Here is a 27335-nt window from a genome sequence, read left to right on the forward strand (position 1 = left end):
AAATTGACATCCTCCTCCATCAAAACGAGATCTCAACATAATATAAAGCGAAAAAAAGGCCGAAAAAAAATAAAAATAAAAATAAAAAACTCTTGTCATAGATATGAATCTTTGGCAGAATGGGGTCAAGGTAAAATCATTTTCATTTGATAAATGCGTTATGCGATCATAGACAGTAAGTAATAAGCAGCCCAGATTTTTATGGCCTAACAAAAACAACGAACACAAATCATTGAGTCAACATCTAATCAATCACACAGTCAATTATAACGGCTAATACAATTACAAAAAATGTTTGATAAAAGTGTCGCTATGCACATAAATTCTGCAACCCTCCACCATACAAATGGAAAAATACAAGGAACCTAACATGTTGTGGGCCAAATGACTAAGACTTTATTATTATCCGTACACGTTAAGGCTCAGTCTTATTGGACCAGGTTGCCTGCCTGTCTTTGATTTTTCTTTCTTATCTTTGTATAGAGGCAAGTCATCTTATCATTTATATTACTTATATCAATTCACTTTGTTTTCTATTATATAGCCAGGAAACCATCTTATAATCAAATAAGTCCATTTACACATATTTCAATTAATTTTAAGTAGAAATTAACACAATAATTTATTGTTAGATAATTAAATTTGAAACCATATGTTTATTCATATCATCTCCAATCCATCTTAACTATCTGGACCACTCACAAATAAGTTATATAGACAAACTCTTATTAGTTAATTATATGTCTATTTGATGCACTAATGCTATATTATGTATACAATTAACTAATAATGACGTATTATATCAACAAGAATAACATAAACACGTCTCATGGTTAGTTGGTTGTATGAACATCCATTGTATAGAAGATTTCATTTTAATGGTAAAACTAAAACTCCTTACCACTTCTTTAAAACTGTTATGCGGAGAAAGTGACATGACAAATTTGATAAGTAAGCAAGAACTCTTGTGATATTATACCTTTCTGTTCTAGAATTTTGACAGTTTTGTTCATTAATGACCAGTTAAAACCATTTGGGGCACATCAAAATACCACTGCAGATAATATGTAAGTGCTATAGCTCCAAGAATGATGATTCAAGTCTTTATAATCTATTGCAATAATTTGTTTAGATTGGACATATTCTTGCTCTCTAACCATATTGTTTGTTGACTAAGACAAAGAAGCAAAGAGTTCCATGTTGAATAATCTGGAAGGAAACCTTTCTCAACCATGTGTGAGAAGATCTTCAGAGCATTCTGGATATCTCCCTTCCTACAAAAAGCATCAATCAAAGGATTATAACTTTCTCTATCAGGTACAGAGCCTCTCCTTACTATATCCTCCATCAGCTTCAAAGCTGTCACAACATTTCCTTGCCTGCAAAACTCACTAATCAGAGCATTGAATGTCGATGCAACTGGAAAATAGCCATGCTCAATCATCTCATTCATTAGTTCAAATGCTTCTCGCACGTGCTCTTTTCGGCAAAAACCATGGATTAAGCAATCATAAACAAGAACATTTGGAACTCCCCCTTCTTCAGTCATCTGATTGAAGACCTTTTTCACGTTATCTATGCTACCATCCTCACAAAAGCCTAATATCCTTAAGCTTCTATCAACAGCTTTTGGGAATAACTTTTCCATGTTTGTTAGAAACCTAAGTGCTTCATCCTGTTGATTGTCCTTGTACAAACCATACAACACACTATTATATGGACTAATGCGGCCCTTGGAATCCTCTTTACCATCCTCCATCAGTTCTAAAATCTTAAACCCGTCTTTTATCCTCCCTCCTGAGCACAAACCCTTAATTAATGTATCATATGTAACAAAGTTCCAATTGATCCCATCTGTTTTCATATCATTAAACATATCAAGAGCTTAATCCAACATCTCAGATTCACAAAAACCAGAAATCAATATATTATATGTGTCTGCATTCGGAAGACAACCCTTCCTCTCCATCTCTTTCAAAAACCGATGCCCAACTTTCGCCTTCCCTAATCTACAAAAACCCTTTATCAAGGTGTTATAAGCAGTGACATCAATTACACCTCCCTTGCTCTCTACTCTCTCAAAAATTTCAACAGCTTCCGTTACACGGCTTGCATTGCATAGAAGTTCCACAACCTTAGTAACAGTGACAATATTAGGTACATAGCCAAAATTAAAGCATTTCTCCAATAACACAAGAGCATTAACTAAATTCTCTTCTTTGCAATAAGCAGATATCAACACGTTAAAAGTTACGTCATTGGGTTCCCGCATCTCATTCATCAAACTCCTTGCCCTCCCAACTTTTCCATTTTTGCAAAGTGCATGAAGCAACGTGTTATAAATCACACTACTCGGCTTTACACCCCGAGATTTCATAACTTGCAAGACCTTAAAACCATCACCAATCCTATTGGTCAAGCAAAGACCCTTCATCAAAATACCATAAGTGTATTCATCACCTTGAATCCCACTTGCCATCATCTTCTTCCTATAAAATGCTCTTGCCAAATCAATATCTTCCTTAACAAGAACGTCAAGAATGGCATTAAAAATTTTAAGGGATGGCGCCTTATTAAACCTTGAAACCAAATCAACGACTTTAGTAACTTCTTTAATCATCCGCGCCCTGCCAAGACCGCGGACAATTGTGATGAAAATAGATTCATCCGGGGGTGATTGAATTGAGTGGGGCATTTCATCAAGCAGTTCCTTGACGGTGTCAAAGCGTCGGAATGCACATAATTTGTAGATCAAAGCACGGTAAGTGGATTGTGAGTGGGTGAAATTTGGGACTTTTGAAGCCCATCTGAATGTCTGAAGAGCTTGGGAGGCTGATTTTTGATCTAAAATGAGACGGGCTATATGTTCGTGAGTTGGCACTGGAAAGGATGACGAGGAACTGGGTTTTGATTGCGAGGTGAGAAGTGGGTTTAGACAAGCAGTAGCTTTTATTAGCGTAAGCTTTAAAGGGTTTGAGATATTGAGCATTGAGGGAGTTCTTGGACGCTCTTTCCAATGGTTAATTACGACTTTCTTAACTGACTCACTTCTGCTTGGAGTGTTTCAGAGTCGATACTTCGTTACTTCACAACTTAAAAAGAATTTACAAGACTTCAGTTCAGTCCATTCAAAACTGAAAAATGAAGAAAAAAATCACTCTTTCATGTTTAGTTGACTAATCCAAATTGTGATGTAATGGAGTTTATACAAAACCCTTTCATCAAAATAGAACTCTTTCCACATTTATCACCCATTGCTCTTAGCAAACTCTCTTGTGTGGAAGCTGCTGGCTGGTGGATTTTGCACATGGAGTACTTAATTTATACAAAAAAGTAAATATATCTTGTTGAGTACCAAAAAATCTGCAGTTCCTAATGGAATGATAGGTGACAAAAACTTGACACAATTGCTACTTGACAGGAACTTACTGTCGCTAGTCAGTTCATAACTCACAAGATATGAAGTGATCACAGCAGTAATATGGGCATGAATAATTTAGCAACACATTAAGCTTGATAAAGTTGGCATGAATAATTTAGCAAACACATTAAGCTTGATAAAGTTGACATTCTCCTTAATTAGTTTGAATTTTAATCAATTCAAATTCTTGTCTTAGACAAAGAGATAGGAGATGATTTGTTCAGAGATCAGTCAAGGAACGAAAAGATTGCAGCTGGTGGAACCATCAATGGTCACAAGCAGAGGCCAGTAGACTGTATATTAAAACAATATACCAAGATTTGCTGCTAAACCCAGAAAATCAAGAAGAAATACAAACTCAACATGCTTAAACAAAGCAAGTTTCTATTACACTGTAAGCATGAGGAGAAAAAAATAAAAAAAATTTCCTTAATTAAAAATTTTTTTTTTTATTTTTTATTTTGTGATGTAATGCTAAGGAGGTTGGAATAGAAAAACAAGACAATAGATGATTGACTTCCAACGATCAAGTAGGAGCTAAGTCCAGCAAACTTAAGAATCATAACCCAGAGATAATTCTTCAAAGCTATAAACCAAGAAATTTATTTAGCATCCAGCGAAATCTAGGTTATAGAGCTACACAATGTCCGTATCAACCAAGCAAATAATATATAAAGAAAAAACTACTAGTATCATCTCCTTCAGCAAATCTAGTTCAAGTGTTTAAACCACAAGTCCGAAGTTATTTTTCAGCAACCTCATGACATGCTGAAAACCATTGAAATAGCTTGACAAAACACACTGTGAATGAATTTTTCCCTCAAAATTTGAAAACATATTCAGCAAATTGGCAGAAGTCACATAATAAATCCCCATTATTCCAACTTCAAAATCGTATCCAATATGGAAACAACCTTTTTCCAGAACGACCAAGTCAATGAACACTAAAGTAACAACTACCCTTGAAAAATGGAATGAAATCAGTGTCCACTGCCTAATCTTACCACATTCAGATCAGCATGAGAATGCCACAAAACCGACAAATTATGGTAACCAAAATGTCATTTCGGCAACACAATTATTAACAAAGTAACCACATATGAGATGTACAAATCATCATTTTAGTAACATAAAATAGGTGATTGATAAATGTTAACTAGCTTGATGGGGATTACACTTCTACATTAGATCTCCATTAAATCAAGATATCAAAATAACCTTTGCACTGAATCCAATATTTCAATGAACATTAAAGTAACAACAACCCTTGAAATTTCACTATCCATCTATTAAAGTGCAAATGAAGTCATTGACAGTGCCTAATCTTGCGACTTTGCATAATGCAGGTTAGTCCTACTGAATCAAATGGGTTGCTGTAACCTACAATGTAAATTTCCAAACACCTCAAATTTAATGGAGTAACGAAATATGAATAGTAAATAAAATCATTGCACTGACCTAGGATGTGTGATCTGTGTATAATAGGTATTGGAACTACACTAATGGGGAGTACTTCCATTAAAGCAGAACTTAAGAAAAAAAAATATACAAACACAACTTATTCACCTCAAGATGAAACATTAACCAAGAACAAATATTCTCCCTCAAATATCGACAACATATTCAGCAAACTGGCACCATACACAGCATAGATCTCTGTTAATTCAAGCTAAAAATCATATTAATCATAGGATATTAAAACAACCATTTGCCTGAACTCTTGGAAAACCAAAAAGAAGGCAATGTCCATGCCTAACCACGCCATGTTAAGATCATGCATGAGAATGCTACAAAATCAAAGGGTCATAGTAACCACAATATCATTTTCATAACACAGACGGCTAACAGAATAAAAAACTATGCAATATACACTACATTATCTTAGTAACGTAAAATGTGTGATTAATAAACGTTAACTAGAGAAATGGGAGGTAAAACCCATAAAAATCAAAGCTTAAGAAAACAAAAACAATTCTTATCCACCGAATAAAAGAAGTACAAACATTTCAAAATTTTTGTTTAGACAAAACCCTAAACACTGATGTTATTTAATCCAATTCCTTAACAACCTTAATCCCCATACTGTTGGCAGTCCCAATAATGGACTTACAAATACTCTCCAACGACATGTACTGGCAATACGGGTCCGACTGTTTAACTTTTGCTATCTCATAAATATGTTTAAGCGACAACGTCGAGGCCACCACGTGCCCAGGCCGGCCGCTACCGGATTCGATCCCCGCCACCTTTTTAAGGTACCACGTGACTGAAGGAGACTTAACGGTGAACTCGAAGGTGTTGTCTTTGAACGCCGTAATCGTCACCGCCATCGGCGTGTCTGGCTTGTACTTTTGTGTACGGGCATTGAAATCCTTGCAGAAAGCCATTAAATTGAGTCGGTACTGACCCAGAGCTGGACCCACCGGAGGAGCCGGCCTTGCGGCACCGGCTGGCACCGTCAGCCTGATCGTGGCGGCGACCGGGCGGCGAGTGAGGATCTCTTTTAAAGTTGCCATGGAGCCTGAGGGTTTTGGAGTGTAAACTGAGAGCAATGTAAGTTGTTTGAGTTTGAGACAAAGAGGGTTTATTTGTAATTCCTCAAACTTGGGATTGGGCTTGAGAATCCCAGGCCCAGCCCATATCATGTACTATTTATTTTTCTCTAAAAAGAGCAAGATGATATTATATTTAATCTCACCGATAATGCATGTCAATGTTTATGAAAAAAAATAATATTACACATACAACATTTTTATATAATATTTCTCATATAATATTATGTGACAAAATATGATTAGTTGATTTTAAATTAAAATTAAACTTTCACCCAATCATCTTTTACTGCTTGTATGAGAAATGTTGTATGAGAATATTATATGCGTAGTGTTATTTTATGAAAATTTTCTTCAAAAGAAAGATAAGAGTTGTTTTTATTCTCAACAATGGTAATGTTAGACACAAAATAATGGGAATAAATACAATCATTTATGACACATATCTCCTTATTCATATTGCAATTTCTTTGACTCGTTAACCGAGTTTTTTTTTGCAACCGGGTTGTCCAGACCAATTTGTGTGTATCTTAACTAATTTTGGGATCTATTAAACATCTTACAAGCCCAATGGGCCAAGTAAAGTTTGTGCATACCACAAGTAATTTATGGGGTTTATTGAACACCTTATAAGCCCAATGAGCCAGGTAAAGCTTGTGCGTACCTCAAGTAATTATGGAGTTTATTGAACACTTTACAAGCCTAATGGGCTAAGTAAGTCACTAGGGTCCATTGAACACCTTACAAGCCTGAGATTCATTAAACACCTTACAAGCCCAATGGGCTATGTAAGTCACTAAAGTCCATTGAACACCTTATAAGCCTAATGGGTCGGGTAAGTCACCAGGGTCCATTGAATACCCTATAAGCCCAATGGGCCAGGTAAGTCATCGAGGTCTATTAAACCCTACAAGCCTAATGAGTCAAGTAAGTCATCGGGCCTATTAAACATCTTACAAACTTAATGGGTCAGGTAAGAGTTGTTTTTATTCTCAACAATGGTAATGTTAGATACAAAATAATGGGAATAAATACAATCATTTATTATACATATGCCCTTATTCATATTGCAACTTTTTTTGACTAGTTAACCGATTTTTTTTTTTTTGGGATAACCGAATGTTTGAGCTAATTTGTGCGTACCTTAACTAATTTTCGGGGTTCATTGAACATCTACAAGCTCAATGAGCCAAGAAAAGCTTGTGCCTACCTCAATTAATCTCTGGAGTCCATTGAACACTCTACCAAAGTCCATTGAATACCCTACAAACCCAATGGGCCAGGTAAAACTTGTGTATACCTTAACTAATCCACAGGGTCTATTGAATACTTTACAAACCTAATGGGCTAGGTAAAACTTATGCGTATCTCAACTAATTCTCAATAAGTCAGGTAAATCACAATTATAATAAGTAACCACTTTGAAGGATTCGAACACAAGACCTCTGGAGTTTGGACAACCCAAAGTGGTCCACAAATTTATGCTCTCCACAGTGGTACACAAATTCGACATTACAGTGAAAATAAATGCAAACCATTCAGCATATTAAGAGAAGAAGAATTATTTCTCATTAGATAACATGTTTGAATATCACCATTAACTCAAAAATACAAACACTACCAAAACTGTTAAAAGACTCACATTAAGTCATATCAACAACAACCACCAAAAAAAAAAAAAAAAAAAATTACATAACAAAGTCGAAGTCTCATAAGCTATTCAAGGCGCCCTTAAGATGATCCAGGCCTTCAGCTGATATACTTCTTCTTCTATGATATTTAGGAATTTCAATCTTAGGAGGTGGATTTGCAGAAAAACAGATTACTACAACTGTAAGATTGTCACATGTGTTGCGCTGAAGTGCTTCTTTCACAAGTGCCTTTGAGCACTTTTCAGGATCATTATGTTGCATTAGTGCTTTCCTCACCATTGTCACTGCACATTGGCTACTCATTACATCCCAAAGTCCATCACACCCCAAGATCAGGAACTCATCTTCTTCTGTCAGGATTATTTCCTCCAACTCTGGCTCTGAACTTAGAGGACAATTTGAACCCTTTGAGCCCTTAATGTGCCAGTCTCCAAGAGCGCGAGCTACTGATAATTGGCCATTCAAATACCCGTCGTATATAACACCTCCTAATTTTTCGATTCTTATTCTTTCGGAGGTTACATTGGGTTTATGATCTTTCGACAATTCAATTGCTCTTCCACGTTTGCCTAATACTGCTCGAGAATCTCCAGCATTGGCTATCAGCATCATTCTGTAAGAGTGAGTGTCAAACAAACATTCATAAGTTATGGATTGGTGTCGATTATAACTAGTAAGAAACCACACCTGTCCAACATAAAAGCAGTCAAGGCAGTGGTGCCGGAGGATCTATCAAGAGACTTGGCATCTGCAAGTGCATGATCAGCCTTGGCAAAAGCATTCTTAACAGCCTTTTTTATGCCGGCTGGGAAGTGGGAGTCTTCGACTATAAACTTGAGGATGTTACTTCTGGTGAAAGTTGCTGCATCGATGCCACCATGTCCATCAAACACCTGCAGTTATGAGGAATGTTTCAGTGCACAACCGTATTGGACTCGTGATTTACAAGGTAATTTATCATTTTAGTGTTACAGATTGCCACATATGTCTTGGTTTAGGTCATGCACCAAAAACTGTCATTATGAAAGTTAACAGAGATTTCATCTATTATATCAAAGTATTTCAACCGAACAGCAAGCTAAGTACCCCATAAAATGCTGCGGGAGAAGGGAAATTTGAAGATGAAGGAAGATGTTCACGAAGATTGTCAACACAGATGAACTCATCTTCCATGTACTGTTTTGGTCCTTTCTCAGAATAGCTTCCTGAACGAAATACAGGTGAAAACACAGAATTATCAGCTGGCAGTAGCTTTAAGCCTGTAATTCCTTTTTCTAGTTCCTGCATGAAGAAAGAATGAAAATATTTAGATAAAATCTTATATCCACAATTCTACGGGCAGTGAGAATATATCAAATCTGTTTCTCATTCTCAGGTATCAAAGCAATGGGCTGAGATAAGTTTATAAAGACTTAATCAAGAAACTACTGAGAAATATGCGTTCCACCTTAGCTAACACATAAACATCCACACACATACGTACACGAACAGAAGCACACAGAATTAAACCAGATTAAGCAGACACAGATAATAGACGCAGCGGTTTGGGCTCAAATTAATCATGGGGCATTATGGCAACAGCTTCAGAAGAGAATGTTATACCACTTCCAGCAAGCACTTTGCTGTAGGAATTTTCAGATTTTGCCATGAGTTGCATGCTTAGTTCTGTCCTAATTCTTATATGTGGTGTATTACTTCCTCGGTATCAAGATTTAGAGAAAATCAGCATTTGATTTTTCCTAATTTTTAAAAAACATTTTTCAGAATTACTTTTGGCATAAAGTGAAATCAGAGAAAACAAATCTTTTTCCTGAATTTATGTTAATGATGTTTTTGAGAGAATAAACCCTTTAATTCAACAAAATTCTATGGCAAAAATGCTGTTATTTTTTCATGACGCAAGATCAATAAAGAGGATCCCCACAAAATTTCCATGAAATTCTCACAATTCTTTTTCTACACAAATCCAAACACACCACTTGAAAAAATTCTTCAACCCAAATCATAAAAAATGCATCATCCCAATTGATAAAACTTAACTGCTGAGCATACCCAATTGAAAAAAGATAAAGAATTTTTACTAACCGGTTCAGACAAAAAAGCAGAGCTACTGCAATGCCTGACAGTAGAGAGACTCCTGGGGGGTTTCCCAGCAGAGATTTGATTGGAAGTGTCCAAAATCTCATCATTTTCCTCAATTGAATTTGCTGACACATTCCCATTACACAATTTGGCATCCAATCTGGCTATGTGTTGTGGTGAAACAGCCATTCCCCCTCCACAAGTCACAGACATGAATAAAAACTAACTCCTCCTACTCCATTTTCAATATAATTAAAACCAAAAAAGCCAGCCTTTTTCGTTATAACAAATGCACTTAGCTGGATCCTTGAAAACAACTTAAAAAGAAGGCATATTTAGACAACCCCACAAATAAATAGCTGTCAGAAACTGTAAAATAAATAACTTGATCCAAGATTTAAACGGTGGGTTCACGATAACCCAGAAATCTGAAAGAATTTAGAAATTCAAAGGAGGAGGAGAAGAAGAAGAAGAAAGAAAGAAGAGGGTAAAGGCAAAGCATAGTAGTAGGGGGAGGGAAGGGGGAGAAAGAAAAGTAGTTAAAGTTAAGCCACTGGAAATTCCAGGTTTCCCGGTAAACCTGAGACGGAGAGTGTGTCACATGGGGTTCTGACACGTGGCTTGACTTTAAGATCTTCTTGTTCCACTACCCATCATGGATCTCTTTCCCCCTGTCTTTGCTTGTGCTTATGGTTGGATTTTACAGTTTATTTAGTTGATCTCGTAATTGTTTCTCTCTTAATTCTACTTATATAATTCTATATAACAATGTTGTATAAATATAAATATGTGTTGCATTATTTTATGTCAAGAGATTTTGAGGGTTGTTATTAAGATCTTTGCGAATTTTTAATAACTTATGAGGAGATTATTATCTACATATTTTCACAGTTTTTGCCTCATTTATTTCTATATTAAACTATTTTTAAATACTTTTAAGATTAACGTAGTAGGACATGCATTATGCAGAAAATTTGAAAGTTTGATGGAAAATTTAACAATTAGTGGCCTGAATATTGGTTGATCATATTCCTCCCAATCTAACCTTCATGATATCATAGAATATTTGTTGACATGTGTTACACATGTTGATAATGATTGGTCATAATATGCCTAGGTATAGTCTATAGATGCTCGGTCAAAAAGAAATATAAATTTATTTACAGATTTGGTGAAGAACTGAGACCTTTCGGTGGCATGAAAGAATTTAGCTTGTTATACTATAAACATGATAAAAAGATAACACAAAGTTTGTCTCAATTAAAGTGTTAAGCTAGCTATATGCTTTATGGATGATTCATAGAAGCACTAAAACTGTATATTGTTTGATATAAGATTATAATCAATGGGTTAAAGAGGTACTGTAGAACAGTGAGAACCCATCTGCCAATATAACTATTATTATAATCAGAAAATGGGATTCAAGAGAAAAGCTTTCATTCACATAGAATTATAAGTATAATCCTTCTTAAACATCTATTGTGAAAAGCAAAAATAATCTGTGATCAATGAAGAATATCTACACCTGTATTTGGATAATTTACCTCCGATTCCTAAGAGACTTACCTTTCAAGGCAAGTTAAGCCTGCGAGACAAATTGCTGCATTTCAACTTTTGATAACCCTCATTGTTCTTCATAAAGTTGTGCCATTTCTTGTCATTTCGTCTGAAGTTGCTCAACTATATTTTTATATCTCTATTAATAACATTAGAGATTTGCTGATGATTTCTGCAATCTGTATTTGGTTGTTTTCACCGTGACTAGAATTTTGCTGTTGGGTTTAATAGTTTTATACACTTCGTTTTCATCTGGGATTACTTCAAACGTTGTTACAATGCCCCCTGTTGTAAACATTGGGGCTATTTTCCCTTTCAATTCTACCATCGGCAAAGTTGCAGTAGACGCCTTAGTGGAAGTGTGAATTCTCAGTTTCTGACCCAAGCTAATAAGCTCAAGCTAATAATGGAGGATGCAAATTACAAACGGATTTCTGGTCATGGTTCAGGGTGAATCCTTACAACGTTTAGATAAGTTATTTGAATCACATTCATGCCATAGTTTCTCATTTTTTAAATTTTGAATCATTGTCTACAGCTTTAGTGGTGTTGGAGAAGAAGATTGTGGCTGTAATAGGCCCCCAATTTTCAGTCACAGCCCATTTAGTTTCCCACTTTGCAAATGAGCTTCAAGTCCCTTTAGCAACAGATCCAACGCTAACTCCCACTTCAGTGTCCATTCTTTGATACCACAACACTATTGTGAACTACTATGGATGGAGAGATGTAATAGCTGTGTATATTGATGATGATCATGGAAGAAATTAATACCTTTGCTGAACTCGGAGATAAGCAACAGTATTTGAATTTTATCATGCACTTCTAAAGGCAACAAAGAATTAGTATCTAAGACACTAGACATTAAGGAAAGACACTCCGGATTGTGAACAGAAAAGGGATTTTGTGACTAAATGGAAGAACAACTTGAAAGTTAATGGCCAACTTGACAGTTAATGTCTTCCTCTCAACTCACTGCCAATTCAGTATCATAGGTCAAGAGTTCAGCAGAACGGGGTGGGGATTTGTAAGTATTTCTTCTTCAATTGAACTTAATTTTGTATCATTTGGATTCTATACTTCAAATGATTATAATTTCTTGATTCTCTACCAGGCCTTTCCAAGGGACTCACCGCTGGCAGTTGACTTGTCAACTTCCATTCTACATCTAGCCGAGAATGGAGATGCTCAGAGAATTCATGACAAATGGTTTTCGAAAAGTGCTTGCAGTTCACAAGGCACAAAAGAAGTAGAACAGCTTCATCTCAGAAGCTTTTGGGGTCTATTTGTTATGTGTGGTTCTGTTTGCTTGATTGCTGTCATTTTATATTTCATAAATTTAGTCCACCAGTTTGCCAGACATCACTCTAACCTGGATAAGGTTGAGTCTGCAGATGGAAAATCACAATTCACATGTCTTCGAACATTTCTTTTATTTGTTTTTGAAAAGGCATAAGCCACTCCCAACCCAACTCCAGGAGAAGAAAATTGAAAATGGCTTCATTATAATCACCGAAGAACCTATTTTTTCTGGGAACATATTTTTGGTTGTGGTCAAGGATATAAGACGAAATTCTTGTTAAATTGTTCTATTTCAGATATTTTTCTGGTGATTTGGCCTGAAAGTAACAAAAGGGTAGTTTAAGATAGATGCAAAGAAGACATAATTATTCTGTAGAACAGAATTTTGTTCGCTTACTTCTTTTCGGGCATTAGTCTCTAAAGTTTTTCAGGATACTTCTTTTTCTTTTATACACTTAGATCGGGAACCGGTTTTGGGTTAAATTCATACTATTGGCACTGATGTTCGAGATACCAATCCAATAGACTGTTCATTCACTTTTTTGTAATTATTTCAATCATGTTTTCACTTAAACAAAAAAGTGTTTTTATCAGCTGGCTATCATGACAGACTACAAAACGTTGGAGGTTTTGTCAATGTCCAGTGGCAGACCCACCCTGCAATAGGATCACTGACTTTTCTCTAGATGTTAAAGGAGGTCACTCTTGGCAAAAGCATTAATTGGATATTGAAAAGCCCTGAATATCTCTTTGTCGAAATTGTTGAAGTGTGTCTCAAGATGCTGCAGAGGGTTGCTAACTTGGTGACTAGATTGATGAGGTGGAAGCTGGAGAATAGGTGTTTTAGTTGCTGTTGAATAAGTCAAGTTTTGAAGCTGTCAAACTAGTTGTTGCTAGAAATTAGGCATTAAGTTTGTTAGCTGCTCTTCATGTAAACGTGCAGCATTTGTGTAGGCTTTTTTCATGTTTTTTCTGTTGCATTTACTTGTATAAATTACACTTTTCATTCAATGAAAGAAATACAAAAATAGCAGTCTATTTTCCTCCTATTTTTGCTATCATTCTGCCAGTGCTCTTGTGTAAATCAACAACATATTGGTATCAGAGCTGATTTCTTAAGGGATCTGTGAGAGTTTGTCTTGTGAGTTGACCTTAAACACAAACCAAAACAACTCATCATGGCCGCAGAAGCTTATTCTTCAACAGTACCACCTCTCTTTTCTAGAGAAAATTATGAGACTTGGGCTGTCAAGATGACAACTCATCTGCAAGCTCATGATCTATGGGAGGCAGTGGAAGAAGACTACGAGATTGCACCATTGCCAAACAATCCTACAATGGCTCAATTGAGGAATCATAAGGAGAGGAAGATAGGGAAGTACAAGGCAAAGGCTTGCTTATATGCTGCTGTGTCAGATGCATTATTCACCAGAATTATCAAGTTAGAGTTAGCAAAAGATATCTGGGACTTCTTCAAAGAAGAATATAAAGGGAATGAAAGGACCAGAAACATGCAGGTGCTGAATCTGAGGAGGGAATTTGAGATGCAGAGAATGAAAGAATCAGAGACAATCAAGGAGTACTCTGACAGGCTTCTCAGCATTGTCAACAAAGTAAGAATTCTTGGTGAAGAAATGTCTGATGGCAGAATCGTAGAAAAGATTTTGGTGACTCTTCCTAAAAGGTTTGAATCCAAAATATCTACTCTAGAAGAGTCTAAGGATCTGTCAAGTATTTCCTTGGCAGAATTATTGAATGCATTGCAGGCACAAGAGCAATGGAGGTTGATCAGAGAAGAGGGATCTGTGGAAGGTGCTTTACAAGCTAAGTTGCAGATTCAAGATGATGGCAAAGGAAAGAAAAAGAAGGGAAGAAAATACAATGCCAACAAAGGAGATGCTGGAACAAATAGCAATGGAGGAAAACATCTTCCATGTCAGCATTGTGGCAGAACTAATCATCCTCAATATAAGTGTTGGAGGAGGCTTGATGTGAGGTGTAGAAAGTGCAATCAGATTGGCCATATGGAAAAGATTTGCAAGAACGAAGGCAATCAACATAAGAATGAGGCTCAGGTTGCTGACCAACAGGTGGAGGAGCAATTGTTTGTTGCTACTTGTTTTGCAAGCAGTAGCTCGAGTGATTGTTGGTTGATAGATAGTGGTTGTACAAACCACATGACAAATGATGAGGAGCTCTTTAGAGAGCTTGATAAATTTGCAATTTCCAAAGTGAGAATTGGAAATGGTGAACACATTGCTGTTAAGGGCAGAGGGATTGTGGCCATTGAAAGCTTGTCAGGTACTAAACTCATTACCGATGTTCTTTATGTGCCTGATATTGACCAAAATTTGTTAAGTGTTGGTCAGTTGTTGGAAAAGATTTTTAGAGTGCTCTTTGAGGATAAAAAATGCAGGATCAAAGAAGCAAATGGCCAGGAGGTGTTCACAGTCAAAATGAGAGGCAAAAGCTTCTCTCTAGATCTAATGAAGAAGGAGCAGTCAGCTTTTCCAAGTTTTATGAGCAATGTAGAGATATGGCACAAAAGGCTAGGTCATTTTCATCATAGAGCACTTTTGTTCATGTAAAGGAATGAGTTGGCATAAGGCTTACCAACTTTGGAGGAGGACTTACGTGATTGCAAGGCCTACCAATATGGCAAGCAAGTCAGGCTGCCATTTTCGAAGACTACTTGGAGAGCATCACAAAAGCTTCAGCTCATTCACACTGATCTTGGAGGACCTCAGAAAACACCATCATTGAAGGGAAGTAAATATTATATAACATTTATTGATGATTTAACTAGAATGTGCTAGATTTACTTTCTAAGGTTCAAATCTGAGGTTGCTGTTGTGTTCTGGAAATTCAAGGCATGGATTGAAAATCAAAGTGGCTGTAGAATGTAAGTGTTAAGATCAGACAATGGCAAAGAATACACTTCAGATCAGTTCAACAGGTTTTGTGTGGAAGCAGAAATAGAGCATCAGTTTACAGTTCCTTACACTCCACAATAGAGTGGAGTGATTGAAAGAAAAAACAGAACAATTATGGAAATGACCAAATGCATGCTACATGAGAAGGGCTTGCCTAAAGAATTCTGGGCAGAGGCTGCAAATACTGCTGTTTTCCTGCTGAATAGGCTTCCAACAAGAACTTTGGAACAAAAAACACCTTTTGAAGCCTGGCATGGGTATAAACCATCCTCGCAGAATTTTAAAATATTTAGTAGTTTATGTTTCTCACATGTACCTCAGGTGAGAAGAGACAAGCTAGACAAGAAGGCAGAACTTGGGATTTTTATTGGCTACAGTAGCATCTCAAAGGCCTACAAAATTTTCCAACCTCAAACAGGCAAGATTCTGGTAAGCAGAGATGTCACATGCATGGAAGATGAGTAGTGGAGTTGGGAAAGGTAGAGAGGAATTGAAACTCTGAGTTTTTGAAGCATTTTGAAGATAATGTTGATGATGTGCCAGTTAGAGGAACAAGGTTGCTGTCTGATGTTTACCAAAAGTGTAATGTTGCTGTCCTTGAGCTTGCAGGATTTAAAGAAGCTGAGAAAGAGCAGAAGTGGGTGAAAGCTATGGAGGAAGAACTAAGAATGATAGGGAAGAATAACATTTGGGAGCTAGTGGAGAGGCCTCAAAACAGGAAGACTATTAGGGTTAAATGGGTGTATAGAACCAAATTGAATGTAGATGGTTCTGTCAACAAGCACAAGGTAAGGCTTGTGGTAAAAGGCTATGCTCAGATATTTGGAGTGGACTTTTCTGAAACCTTTGCACTTGTTGCAAGGTTAGATACAATTAGAATGTTACTAGCAATTACAGCTCAAAAAGGCTGGAAAGTGTACTAGTTGGATGTTAAATCAGCCTTCCTAAATGGATTCTTGCAGGAGGAGATATATGTGGAGCAGCCAGAAGGATTTGCTGTAAAGGAACATGAAGACAAAGTGTACTTGCTGAAAAAGGCTCTACACGGTTTTAAACAAGCATGAAGGGCTTGGTACAGCAGGATAGATGATCATCTGCGGAGTCTAGAATTTGTGAAAAGTCCTAGTGAAGCTACCTTGTATGTGAAAAAGATTGCTGCTGACTTGATTATAGTATCTGTTTATATTGATGATTTGCTTGTGACAAGAAGCAATGAAGAACTTATTAAGGAGTTTAAGGCAGATATGTTAAAGGTTTTTGAGATGACTGACCTTGGCATGATGTCTTACTTTCTTGGAATGGAAGTGAAGCAAAGTTAGAATGAAATTTTTATCTGTCAACACAAATATGCAAAGGAGATCCTCAGAAGATTTCATATGAAGGACTACAAAGCCACAATTACTCCTATGAATCAAAAGGACAGATTCAGCAAAGAAGATGGAGCTGACAAGGTTAATGAAGGGCTTTATAGAAGTCTGATTGGGTGCGTAATGTATCTTACAGCAACTAGGCCTGACATAATGCATGCTGTGAGCTTATTGTCTTGGTTTATGCACTGTGCCAGTGAGACACACTTTCAAGCTGCAAAAAGGATTGTTAGATATATCAAAGGCATAGTCGACTATGGTATTAGATTCTGTCACTGTCAAAATTTTAAATTTCATGGATTTTCTGACACTGATTGGGCAGGTTCAGTTGATGATATGAGAAGTACAACTGGATTCTGTTTTAGCTTTGGTTCTGGGATGTTTTCTTGGTGCTCAAAGAAGCAAGAATTAGTGGCACAAAGTACTGCAGAAGTTGATTATGTAGCTGCTATAGCAGCTGTTAATCATGCTTTATGGTTCAGGAAGGTGTTGATAGGTTTGCATATGGAGCAGAAAGAAAGCACAGAAATATTTGTAGATAACCAAGTTGCTATAACTATATCTAACAATCCAATATTTCATGGTGGGACCAGCATTTCAAAATTAAATATTATTTTCTGAGGGATGTGCAGAACGAAGGAGAAGTACAATTGTTTTATTGCACTGCCAAAAGCCAGATTTGAGTTTCTGAGAGGAAAGCTGGGAATTTACAGCATCTGATACAAGGAGGAGTGTTGAAGTGTGTCTCAAGATGCTGCATAGAGTTGCTAACTTGGTGACTAGATTGATGAGGTGGAAGTTGGAGAATAGGTGTTTTAGTTGCTGTTGAAGAATAAGTCAAGTTTTGAAGCTGTCAAACTAGTTGTTGCTAGAAATTAGGCATTAAGTTTGTTAGCTGCTCTTCATGTAAACGTGCAGCATTTGTTTAGGCTTTTTTCATGTTTTTTTCTGTTGCATTTACTTGTATAAATTGCACTTTTCATTCAATGAAAGAAATACAAAAATAGCAGTCTCTTTTCTTCCTATTTTTGCTATCATTCTGCCATTGCTCTTGTGTAAATCAACAACAGAAATTATTTGATTGCTTTAATGCCTGTCAAATTGATATGTCAGAATTTCATTGATTTTACATGGCTTAAGCTAAACTCGTGTCTTTACAAGATACTACTGTTCTTTCCCTATAATTCCAGCATTGCTTAGAAGTTAGAACTGTGTGCTATGTCTTCCCTATTCAATTAAGCTTTAACTTTTGATCAATTTTCATCTTTTGGGGACATAACTTTATAGAATACTCTCGACTGATTTTGACCAGGAAATCAAGAGTTGTTCACACCACTACAGATTACCACATTAATGGATTGCCCTTGTTAACTCTGCTTGTTTTTTTGTTGCCTGTAAAGAGTAGAACATATCTAGTTTTGAGCCCATTTATCAGTTATTACTTTTAAATTCTTTCCCCCTTTATTGTTAGCAAACTCTTGGATGAGCTTAATCTGCAAGTAATGAAAATGAAGGGGTAATAAAATATAGCCCCAACTCCAATTCCATACAGTTAAGTTTCTCAAGAAATTGCTGCCATTCAATTTTTGATCAGCCCCATTGTTCTTCATAAAGTTGTGCCTTTTCTTTTCATTTCTTCTCATGTTGCTCAACTTTCCTTGATTTTTTAGCTTGGTCTTTTTCCTTTTATATCTTTATTGAGTTCATATTTACTCAAGTCTTTGACGGGTGTTCCTTTCATATTTTTATACATTGAAGATTTTCTGATAATATCTGCAATCTTTATTTCGTTGTTTTCACCATGACTAGGATTTTGCTTCTGGGTTTAGTTGTTTTCTACAGTTTAATTTCGTCTGGGATTACTTCAAATCTTGCTATAGTGCCCCCTATTGTAAATATTGGGGTTCTTTTCTTTTTCAATTCTACCATAGGTAAAGTTGTAAAAGTTTCTGTAGACGCTGCAGTGGAAGATGTGAATTCTGACCCAAGTATCCTCTGTGGAACTAAGCTCAAGCTAACAATGCAGGACACAAATTACAGCGGATTTCTGGCCGTGCTTGAGGGTTAATCCTTAAAACATTTCATTTTTGTTCTTTCTAAAAGCTAAGCATGTCAAGAGTTTCTCATATTTTTATTTCTTTTATCATTGTCTCCAGCTTTGGTGTTGTTGGAGAAGGAGACTGTGGCTGTAATAGGCCCACAATTTTCAGTTACAGCTCATTTGGTTTCACACATTGCTAATGAGCTTCAAGTCCCTCTCTTATCATTTTCAGCAACAGATCCAACGCTAACTCCACTTCAGTATCCATTCTTTGTTAGAGCAACACAGAGTGATCTCTTTCAGATGGCTGTAGTAGCTGATATTGTGGACTACTATGGATGGAGAGATGTAATAGCTATGTGTGTTGATGATGATCATGGACGTAATACTATTGCCGCACTAGGAGGCAAGCTGGCCGAAAAGCGCTATAAACTCTCATACAAAGCACCCTTGAGTCCTACCGCCAACCATGATAACCAATACACTTGCTACTGTGGCTTTAATGGAGTCTCGGGTTATTGTTCTTCATCTTTATGATGATGACAGTTTATACAAGTGCTTGGTGTAGCACGAGATCTTGGGATGATTAAATATGAGCATGTGTGGATGATGAAGTTGGTGATAATCTACTGGAAATGGAACAAAATTCGGCTGAAGGTTGGAACAAAATTTGGCTGAAATAATTCTGTTTTGGTCAGGCTGCAATAGTTGATGCAGCAGATATTTGGCATAGTCAAGTTGCTTTTGTATGACATGTTTAGTTGAGATTAAAACTTGTTTTGGTATATGTATTTGTTTAAATTCAAATGTAATATTTTTCATCCACTGTAGTAGGTTGCTTTAGGTAAAACAGTGGGACTGCTTTGGATAAATGTTTTTTTGTTTAGTGAATGATACATACAGAGAAAAACTTTCAGATTTTGTCGTCCCTTTCTATTGCAAAACACTCTCACTTTACTCTCATCATCTCTCCATCTGAACCAACAATTGGTATCAGAGCTCTACTAATCTTAAGGGCCTGATAAACTCATCTCTTTTCACCCATTTTCTCAGCCTTTGTTCTGGTGAAACCTCCTGTCAAACTCCACATAGCCTTATTCAATGGCACAGTACACAACCTCTCTTACTCCTCCAACCTTCAACGGTGATCAATACCAACTATGGGCTATCAAAATGAAAACCTTTCTGAGGGGACAAGGTTTATGGCAGTATGTTGAAGAAAATAGACAACCACCAGCATTGGGGCCAAACCCCACTCTTAATCAGATCAGGTTGCATGATGAGGAAGCCACCAAATCTCCTAGAACTTTGTCACATATTCATGTAGCAGTGACTAAACAAGTGTTTAAAAGAATCATGGCATATGAGACAGCCAAGGAAGCATGGGATAAACTCAAGGACGAGTTCGGTGGCAGTGATACAACAAAAAACATGCAGGTGTTGAACTTAAGGAGGGAGTTTGAAATGCTGAAGATGCAGGAGTTATAATCAGTAAAGGATTATGTAGATATGTTGATGAATGTGGTGAATAAAATCAGGTTAATGGGAGAGGAAATGATAGATAAAAGGATAGTGGAGAAAGTCGTAGTTAGTCTACCTAAGAGGTTTGAATCCAAGATATCTTCACTTGAGGATTCTAAGGATTTGTCCTAAATTACTCTCACCGAATTAGTATATGCTTTGCAAGCTCAAGAGCAAAGGAGATTGTTGAGGCAAGAGGATTCAAGTGAGGGAGCAATGGTGGCAAGATTTAAAGGCAAACCAGGTCAGGGAGGAAGCAAGAGTCTTACGGGAGATAAGAATGGGAAGGAGAAGATGGCCAACTAGTGGAGCAAACCAAGTGGAATGAGAGACTTTCCACCGTGTTCTCACTGCAAGAAGAAGGGTCATGTTGAAAAAATGTGCTGGTTCAGACCTAATGTCTAATGTAGGGCATGCAAGCAATATGATCATATTGAAAAAGTGTGCAAGAACAGACCAAATCAGCCAACACAGCAAACACAAATTGTTGAGGATCAGCAGCCAAATTTAGATTCTGAGCAATTGTTTGTGGCTCCATGCTATGCAGTTCAAGCTTACAATGATGCATGGCTGATAGACAGTGGGTGCACCAATCATATGACAGCAAACCTGGAGGATTTTATCAATTTGGACAAGTCATACCATTCCAAAGTTAAAGTTGGAAATGGGGAGTTTGTGGTTGTCAAAGGGAGAGGTTATATTGTTGTGCAAACAAGTTCAAATATCAAACTAATCCCTAACGTTTTGTATGTGCTTGATATAAGCCATAATTTGCTTAGTGTAGGACAAATGCTAGAAAGGAAGTATGCCCTACACTTCCAGGATCAGTTTTGCACAATCTTGGACAGTGAAGGCAATGAGTTAATGATCGTTAGAATGATGGAAAAAGCTTCCCTATTAGGCTGGAAAAACCAAAACTTGAAGCTTATGTTGCTGATGTGAATTAGTCAGAATTATTGCACAAAAGATTAGGCCATTTCAACTATCATGGTCTTAGGGAAATTCAAACCAAAGAATTGGTCTACAATCTACCAGAATTTGTGGAAACCAAAGTTGTATGTGCTACCTGTCAACTTGGTAAGATGAGTAGATTACCATTCCCTGCAAACAAAGCTTGGAGAGCTGCTGAAAAGCTCTAGCTTATCTTCACAGATGTGTGTGGACCTATGCAAACACCATCTTTAAATGGAAGCAAATAATTTGTTTTATTCATTGATGACTTGTCCCGGATGTGTTGGGTTTCCTTTTTGAAACAGAAAAATGAAGTTGCAGCTGCGTTTGAAAGGTTTAAGCTGTAGGTTGAAAAACAAACCAGACTTACCATCAAAACTGTAAGGAGTGATAATGGGAGTGAGTACACCTTTAGTGAGTTTGGAACAATCTGCAGGAAGGCTGGAATTGTGCACTAGTTTAGCAATCCCTACACTCCACAACAGAATGGAGTTAGTGAGAGGAAGAATAGGACTATTATAGAGATGGCCAGGTGCATGGTTGCAGAAAAGAAGCTGCCCAAGTCTTTTTAGGCGGAAGCAGTAAACACAGGGGTCTATTTGCTTAATAGACTCCCTACTAAGGCCTTAACAAATCAAACACCCTATGAGGCCTAGTATGGAGTGAAGCCTTCGGTTAGAAATTTGAAAATTTTTGGGAGTGTAAGCTATGCACTCATTCCAGCAGTTAAAAATAGCAAGCTGGATGAGAAGGCTATGACATGGATCTTTATAGAATACAGTAAGCAGTCTAAGGCCTATAGAGCTATGTTCCAGCAACCAAGAAAATTCACATCACTAGAGATGTGAAGGTAGATGAAAGAGGGTTCTGGAATTGGGAGAAAAATGAGGTTGAAGAAGACTCAAGAGGGCAGATTACAGAGATTGCAGCAGATAGATTTCATGATACAGAAGAGGCAGATTCAGTTGATGATTTTCTAGTTCGGGGTACAAGGCCTCTGGAAGAGGTTTATGAGAGATGTAATGCAACCTTACTTGAACCTGCAAATTTCAAAGAGGCTGCTAAGTCAGAGGTTTGGAGGAATGCAATGGAGGAGGAGATAAAAATGATTGAAAAGAATGGCACATGGGAATTGGTAGGTAGACCAGCAACTAGGAGAGTAATTCAAGTAAAATAGATTTACAAAAGGAAGCTGAGACCTGATGGAGCAATGTACAAACATAAAGCAAGATTGGTTGTCAAGGGGTTTGCTCAACAATTTGGAGTAGACTTTTCGGATACATTTGCACCTGTGGCTAGGCATGACAAAATTAGGCTTCTCTTTGCCTTGGCAGCCCAATTTGAGTGGAGAATCTATCAACTAGATGTCAAATCTGCCTTCCTAAATTGTTGGCTCAATGAGGAAATCTATGTGGAACAACCGGAGGGTTATGAAGTGGAAGGGCAGGAGAATAAAGTCTATTTGTTGAGGAAGGCCCTATATGGTCTGAAACAAGCTCCTAGAGCCTGGTATAGTTGGATCAATGAGCATTTGGTTAGCTTGGGATATGTAAGGAGCTCAAATGAATATACACTATATGTGAGAAGGATGGAAGGGTAATTCACTATAGTGTCATTATATGTTGATGACTTACTCATCATGGGGAGCAACTCCACTCAGCTAGAACAATTTAAGATGGCCATGCACAATGAATTTGAAATGACTGATCTTGGGGAAATGTTATATTTCCTTGGAATGGAGATTCATCAAAGTCGGCATGGGATATTTGTTAACCAAAGGAAGTTTGCCAATGAAATTCTACATAAGTTTGACATGGATATATGCAAACCAGTGGACACTTCATTAGTTGCAAATTTGAAGCTGAGCAAGGATGATGGGGCTGTGAAAATTGATTAAAAAATGTATAGAAGTCTGATTGGGTGCCTACTGTACTTGACTGCCACCAGACTAGACTTGATGTTTGCAACAAGCATTCTCCCTGGATTCATGACCAGCCCAAGTGAAATTTATCTCAAGGCAGCCAAGAGGGTGCTGAGGCATGTTAAGGGGAGTGCAGAGCTTGGTGTACGGTTCAAAAAGACCAAAAATCTGCAGCTTATTGGGTACTTTGACAATGATTAGGCTAGATGCATTGATGATAAGAGAAGTACTTCAGGTTATGTCTTCTTTTAAATTCAGGAGCTATATGCTGGCTTTCCAAGAAGCAAGACACCATTGCTCAGTCCACAGCAGAAGCAGAATACATTTCTGCTACTGCTGTAAACTAGGCCATATGGCTTAGAAAAATTCTGCAAGATTTGAGACAAACTCAGAATGAACCAACTGTGATGTTCTGTGACAATTAGTCAGCGATTGCAATGGCAAAGAATCCCATCTTACACAACAGAACCAAGCATATCAAAATCAAATTCCATGCTGTGAGAAAGGCAGAGAGTAATGGTGAAGTGAAGCTAATCCACTGCAAGGGTGAAGAACAAATAGCTGATATATGACTAAGGCTTTACCTAAAACCAAGTTTGAGAATTTAAGACTTAGACTTGGTGTTTCCAGCAAGATTATCAAGGAGGAGTGATGAAGTTGGTGATAACTTGCTGGAAATGGAACAAAATTCGGTTGAAGGTTCAAAATATATTTTTGGCGCCAACAATTCTGTTTTGGTCAGGCTGCAGTAGTTGATGTAGCAGATATTTGGCACAGTCAAGTTGCTTTTGTATGACATTTTTAGTTGAGATTAAGACTTGTTTTGGTATATGTATTTGTTTAAATTCAAATGTAATATTTTTAATCCACTGCAGTAGGTTGCTTTAGGTAAAACAGTGGGACTGCTTTGTATAAATATTTTTTTGTTCAGTGAATGATACATACAGAGAAAAACTTTCAGCTTTTGTCGTCCCTCTCTATTGCAAAACACTCTCACTTTACTCTCATCATCTCTCCATCTGAACCAACAGTGGATAGCTACAGACTGGCTGTCAAGTGTCTTGGATACTAATTCTTTGTTGCCTTTAGGGGTATATGATAATATTCAAGGAGTTCTCACATTACGAAAATACACTCCAGATAATGAGCAAAAAAGGGAGTTTGTGATAAGGTGGTAGAAGAACTTGACACTTAATGGCTTAATTGGGTTGACTGCTTATGGTCTCTATGCTTATGATACAGTTTGGCTTCTTGCTGATGCAATTGATGCATTTTTCAATCAGGGGGGAAATATTTCATTTTCCAGGGATGCTAAATTATCAAATATACAGGGAAAAGATTTTCATTCTGATGCAGTGAGCACATTTAATGGAGGGAATCTGTTGCTACATAATATTTTACAGGATAATATGACTGGTGTGACAGGTCCCATGAGATTTACTTCAGATAGTGTTGAGAATATGTCTCAGCTGCTGATTTGGCATGATGAGGTGGTTACTGATTTGGTCAAGGATTGCTGCATAATGGATGGTTGCTGATTTGGTGCTGAAAGTTGTTAAACGTGTGTATTTCCAGATTTAGTCTTTGAAGTAGAGCTGGTCATGTGCTTGTTTTTAGGAATACGTTATCTCAGTAGTGAATAAGTTGTTAGTGGGTGGAGTCATGTTCAGTGTTTTTAGCAAGTTTGTTACGTATTTTTGTTACAAAATCCTGTATATATTTGCTGCTGATTCAATAAAGATTGTTGCAGTTTGCTGTCTGTATTAAGCCTTTTTTTGCATTATAGTTGCTCAGATTTTTTTCTTGCACAATTAAGACTACAAATTGGTATCAGAGCATTTTTTTCTTAAGGGATCTGTGTGACGTTTGTGAGTAGTGTTATTTGCAAACACCAAACCGGAAAACAGAAACCTTGATTTAATGGCTTCCAATGCATTCTCTCCAGTTTCTCCACCAGTTTTCACTAGTGAAACTGCACACTATCATACATGGGCAGTTAGAATGTCTGCTTATTTGCAAGCTGTGGACCTTTGGGAGGCAGTCGAGGAAGACTATGAAATTGACCCATTACCTGACAATCCCATTATGCAGCAAATTAAGGTTCACAAGGAGAGAAGAACTAAGAAGTTCAAGGCCAAATCATGCCTCTATTCAGCAGTGTCTGAAGCATTATTTACCAAGATCATGAACTTGGAGTCAGCTTTTGAAATCTGGCAGTATCTCAGGGAGGAGTTTCAAGGCAACGTGAGAACAAGAAGTATGCAGGTGTTAAATCTCAGAAGGGAATTCGAGCTCCAGAAGATGAAAGAATCTGAGACTATCAAGGAGTATGCAGACAGGCTTTTGAGCATTGTTAACCAAGTGAGGCTTCTTGGAGAGCAGTTTTCTGACAGAAGGATTGTGGAGAAAATTCTGGTGACCTTATCTGAGAAGTTTGAAGCCAAGATATCTGCTTTGGAGGAGTCTAGAGATCTTGTAGAGGTCTCATTGGCAGAACTTTTAAATGCTTTGCAAGCACAAGAGCAAAGGAGACAAATTAGAGAGGAGGGGTCTATTGAAAGTGCTTTACAAACAAAGTTGCAAATCTATAAAAGTGGTAAAGACAAGAAGACAAAATGGAGGAAACACAAAGGTGCTGGAGCCAACAGCAGTAATGGGAATGCAGGTGCTCAAAACAACAACAGTAATGCTGGAAGGTTTCCTTCATGTCCTCACTGTGGAAGGACTAATCACTCTCAGAACAGGTGCTGGAGTAGGCCTGATGTTAAGTGCAATAGATGCAATCAAATGGGCCATGTGGAAAGAATTTGCAAGAGCATAAGTAACCAGCAGGAAGATGAGGCTAAGGCTGTGGTTCAAGAGGAAGAAGAGCAACTGTTTGTTGCATCTTGTTATGCAAGTAGTAGCTTGAGTGAGGCTTGGCTTATAGATAGTGGTTGTACAAACCACATGACGAATGATCCGGAGCTCTTCAAGGTGTTGGATAAGTCTGTCTTCTCCAAAGTCAAAGTCGGCAAGGGAGAGTATGTTGAAGTTAAAGGTCGAGGGACCATAGCTATTGAAAGTGTTACAGGTACTAAACTAATCAATGATGTTTTATATGTACCTAGGATTGACCAAAATTTGCTAAGTGTTGGACAGCTTCTTGAGAAAGGGTTTAAGGTGTTTTTTGAGAACAAGAGGTGTATCATTAAGGATGCGGAGGATCAGGAGGTGTTTACTATAAAGATGAGAGGCAAGTGCTTTTCACTAGATCTCATGGAAGAGGAACAAGCTGCATATCAAATTTCATTAAACAATGCAATGACATGGCATAAGAGATTAGGCCATTTTCACCATCAAGCACTCTTGTTTATGCAGAAGCATGAGTTGGTACAGGGCCTACCTCCACTGGAAAATCACTTACCAAGCTGCAAAGCTTGTCAGTATGGCAAGCAAAATAGGTTGCCAGTCCCTCAGAAATCCTGGAGAGCCTCACAGAAGTTGCAACTTGTGCATACTGACCTTGGAGAACCACTGAAGACTCCATCACTTAAAGGAAGTAGGTATTATATTGTTTTTATAGATGATCTAACAAGAATGTGTTGGATTTATTTTTTAAGTGTTACAAACAGAGAACTGATTGTAATTTTCTTATGTATTGCATTGACAAATTATACATCAATATATAGGAAAATAAAGAACTAATCTAGGAAATAAATAATCTAATCTANCTAAGCTCCAGAAAAAGTTGTATATATCTCACAAATGGATGTGGACAGAATAGGGAACATTATGCCTAAATGCATGATACTTCTCCAATTTCTGTTTTCACCAGATTTATTTAAGATCCAAGTGGGAATTTTTTGAACCAGTTTAAGTGCTTTGATAAAGGGCTCTACCTGAAAAAGGGCACAGCTTCTTGTAATTAAGCAAATGTTGTCTAAGCTTCCTAAGCTCCAGACTTTGAAAGTGGATCTTCAGGACCAATCTGTTCAAGTATGGCTTATAAAAATTTAATACTTAGTTTCTCATTATGGGTAATCTTGTGTCTTTAAT

General features: G+C 37.3%; 3 protein-coding genes and 1 pseudogene across 3 annotated transcripts; 1 reads left to right on the forward strand and 3 right to left on the reverse strand.

Annotated features, from left to right (window-relative positions):
• Positions 1-1088: 1088 nt before the first annotated feature.
• Positions 1089-3278, reverse strand: LOC116141913 (pentatricopeptide repeat-containing protein At2g17525, mitochondrial-like). Its single transcript, XM_031427398.1, is given in 1 exon segment — positions 1089-3278. A coding segment is annotated over 1 exon segment (1878 nt). The 5' UTR covers positions 2990-3278; the 3' UTR covers positions 1089-1111.
• Positions 3279-5269: 1991 nt separating this feature from the next.
• On the reverse strand, positions 5270-5973 carry LOC116141926 (54S ribosomal protein L19, mitochondrial-like). Its single transcript, XM_031427403.1, has one exon. The coding sequence runs from the start codon at positions 5935-5937 to the stop codon at positions 5470-5472; it is 468 nt and encodes a 155-aa protein (XP_031283263.1). The 5' UTR covers positions 5938-5973; the 3' UTR covers positions 5270-5469.
• A 1544-nt stretch (positions 5974-7517) lies between these two features.
• On the reverse strand, positions 7518-10449 carry LOC116141905 (probable protein phosphatase 2C 47). The gene is made up of 4 exons (XM_031427386.1): positions 9711-10449; positions 8712-8906; positions 8313-8518; positions 7518-8238 (listed from the first exon to the last, which is right to left on the reverse strand). Exons 1-4 carry the CDS (start codon positions 9918-9920, stop codon positions 7683-7685), a joined length of 1167 nt encoding a protein of 388 aa, XP_031283246.1. The 5' UTR covers positions 9921-10449; the 3' UTR covers positions 7518-7682.
• Positions 10450-16872: 6423 nt separating this feature from the next.
• LOC116141819 lies at positions 16873-19472 on the forward strand (annotated as a pseudogene).
• The last annotated feature ends 7863 nt before the right edge of the window (positions 19473-27335 follow it).

The sequence above is a fragment of the Pistacia vera genome, unplaced genomic scaffold, assembly GCF_008641045.1.
Source record: "Pistacia vera cultivar Batoury unplaced genomic scaffold, PisVer_v2 Contig112, whole genome shotgun sequence".
Taxonomy (NCBI): Eukaryota; Viridiplantae; Streptophyta; class Magnoliopsida; order Sapindales; family Anacardiaceae; genus Pistacia; species Pistacia vera.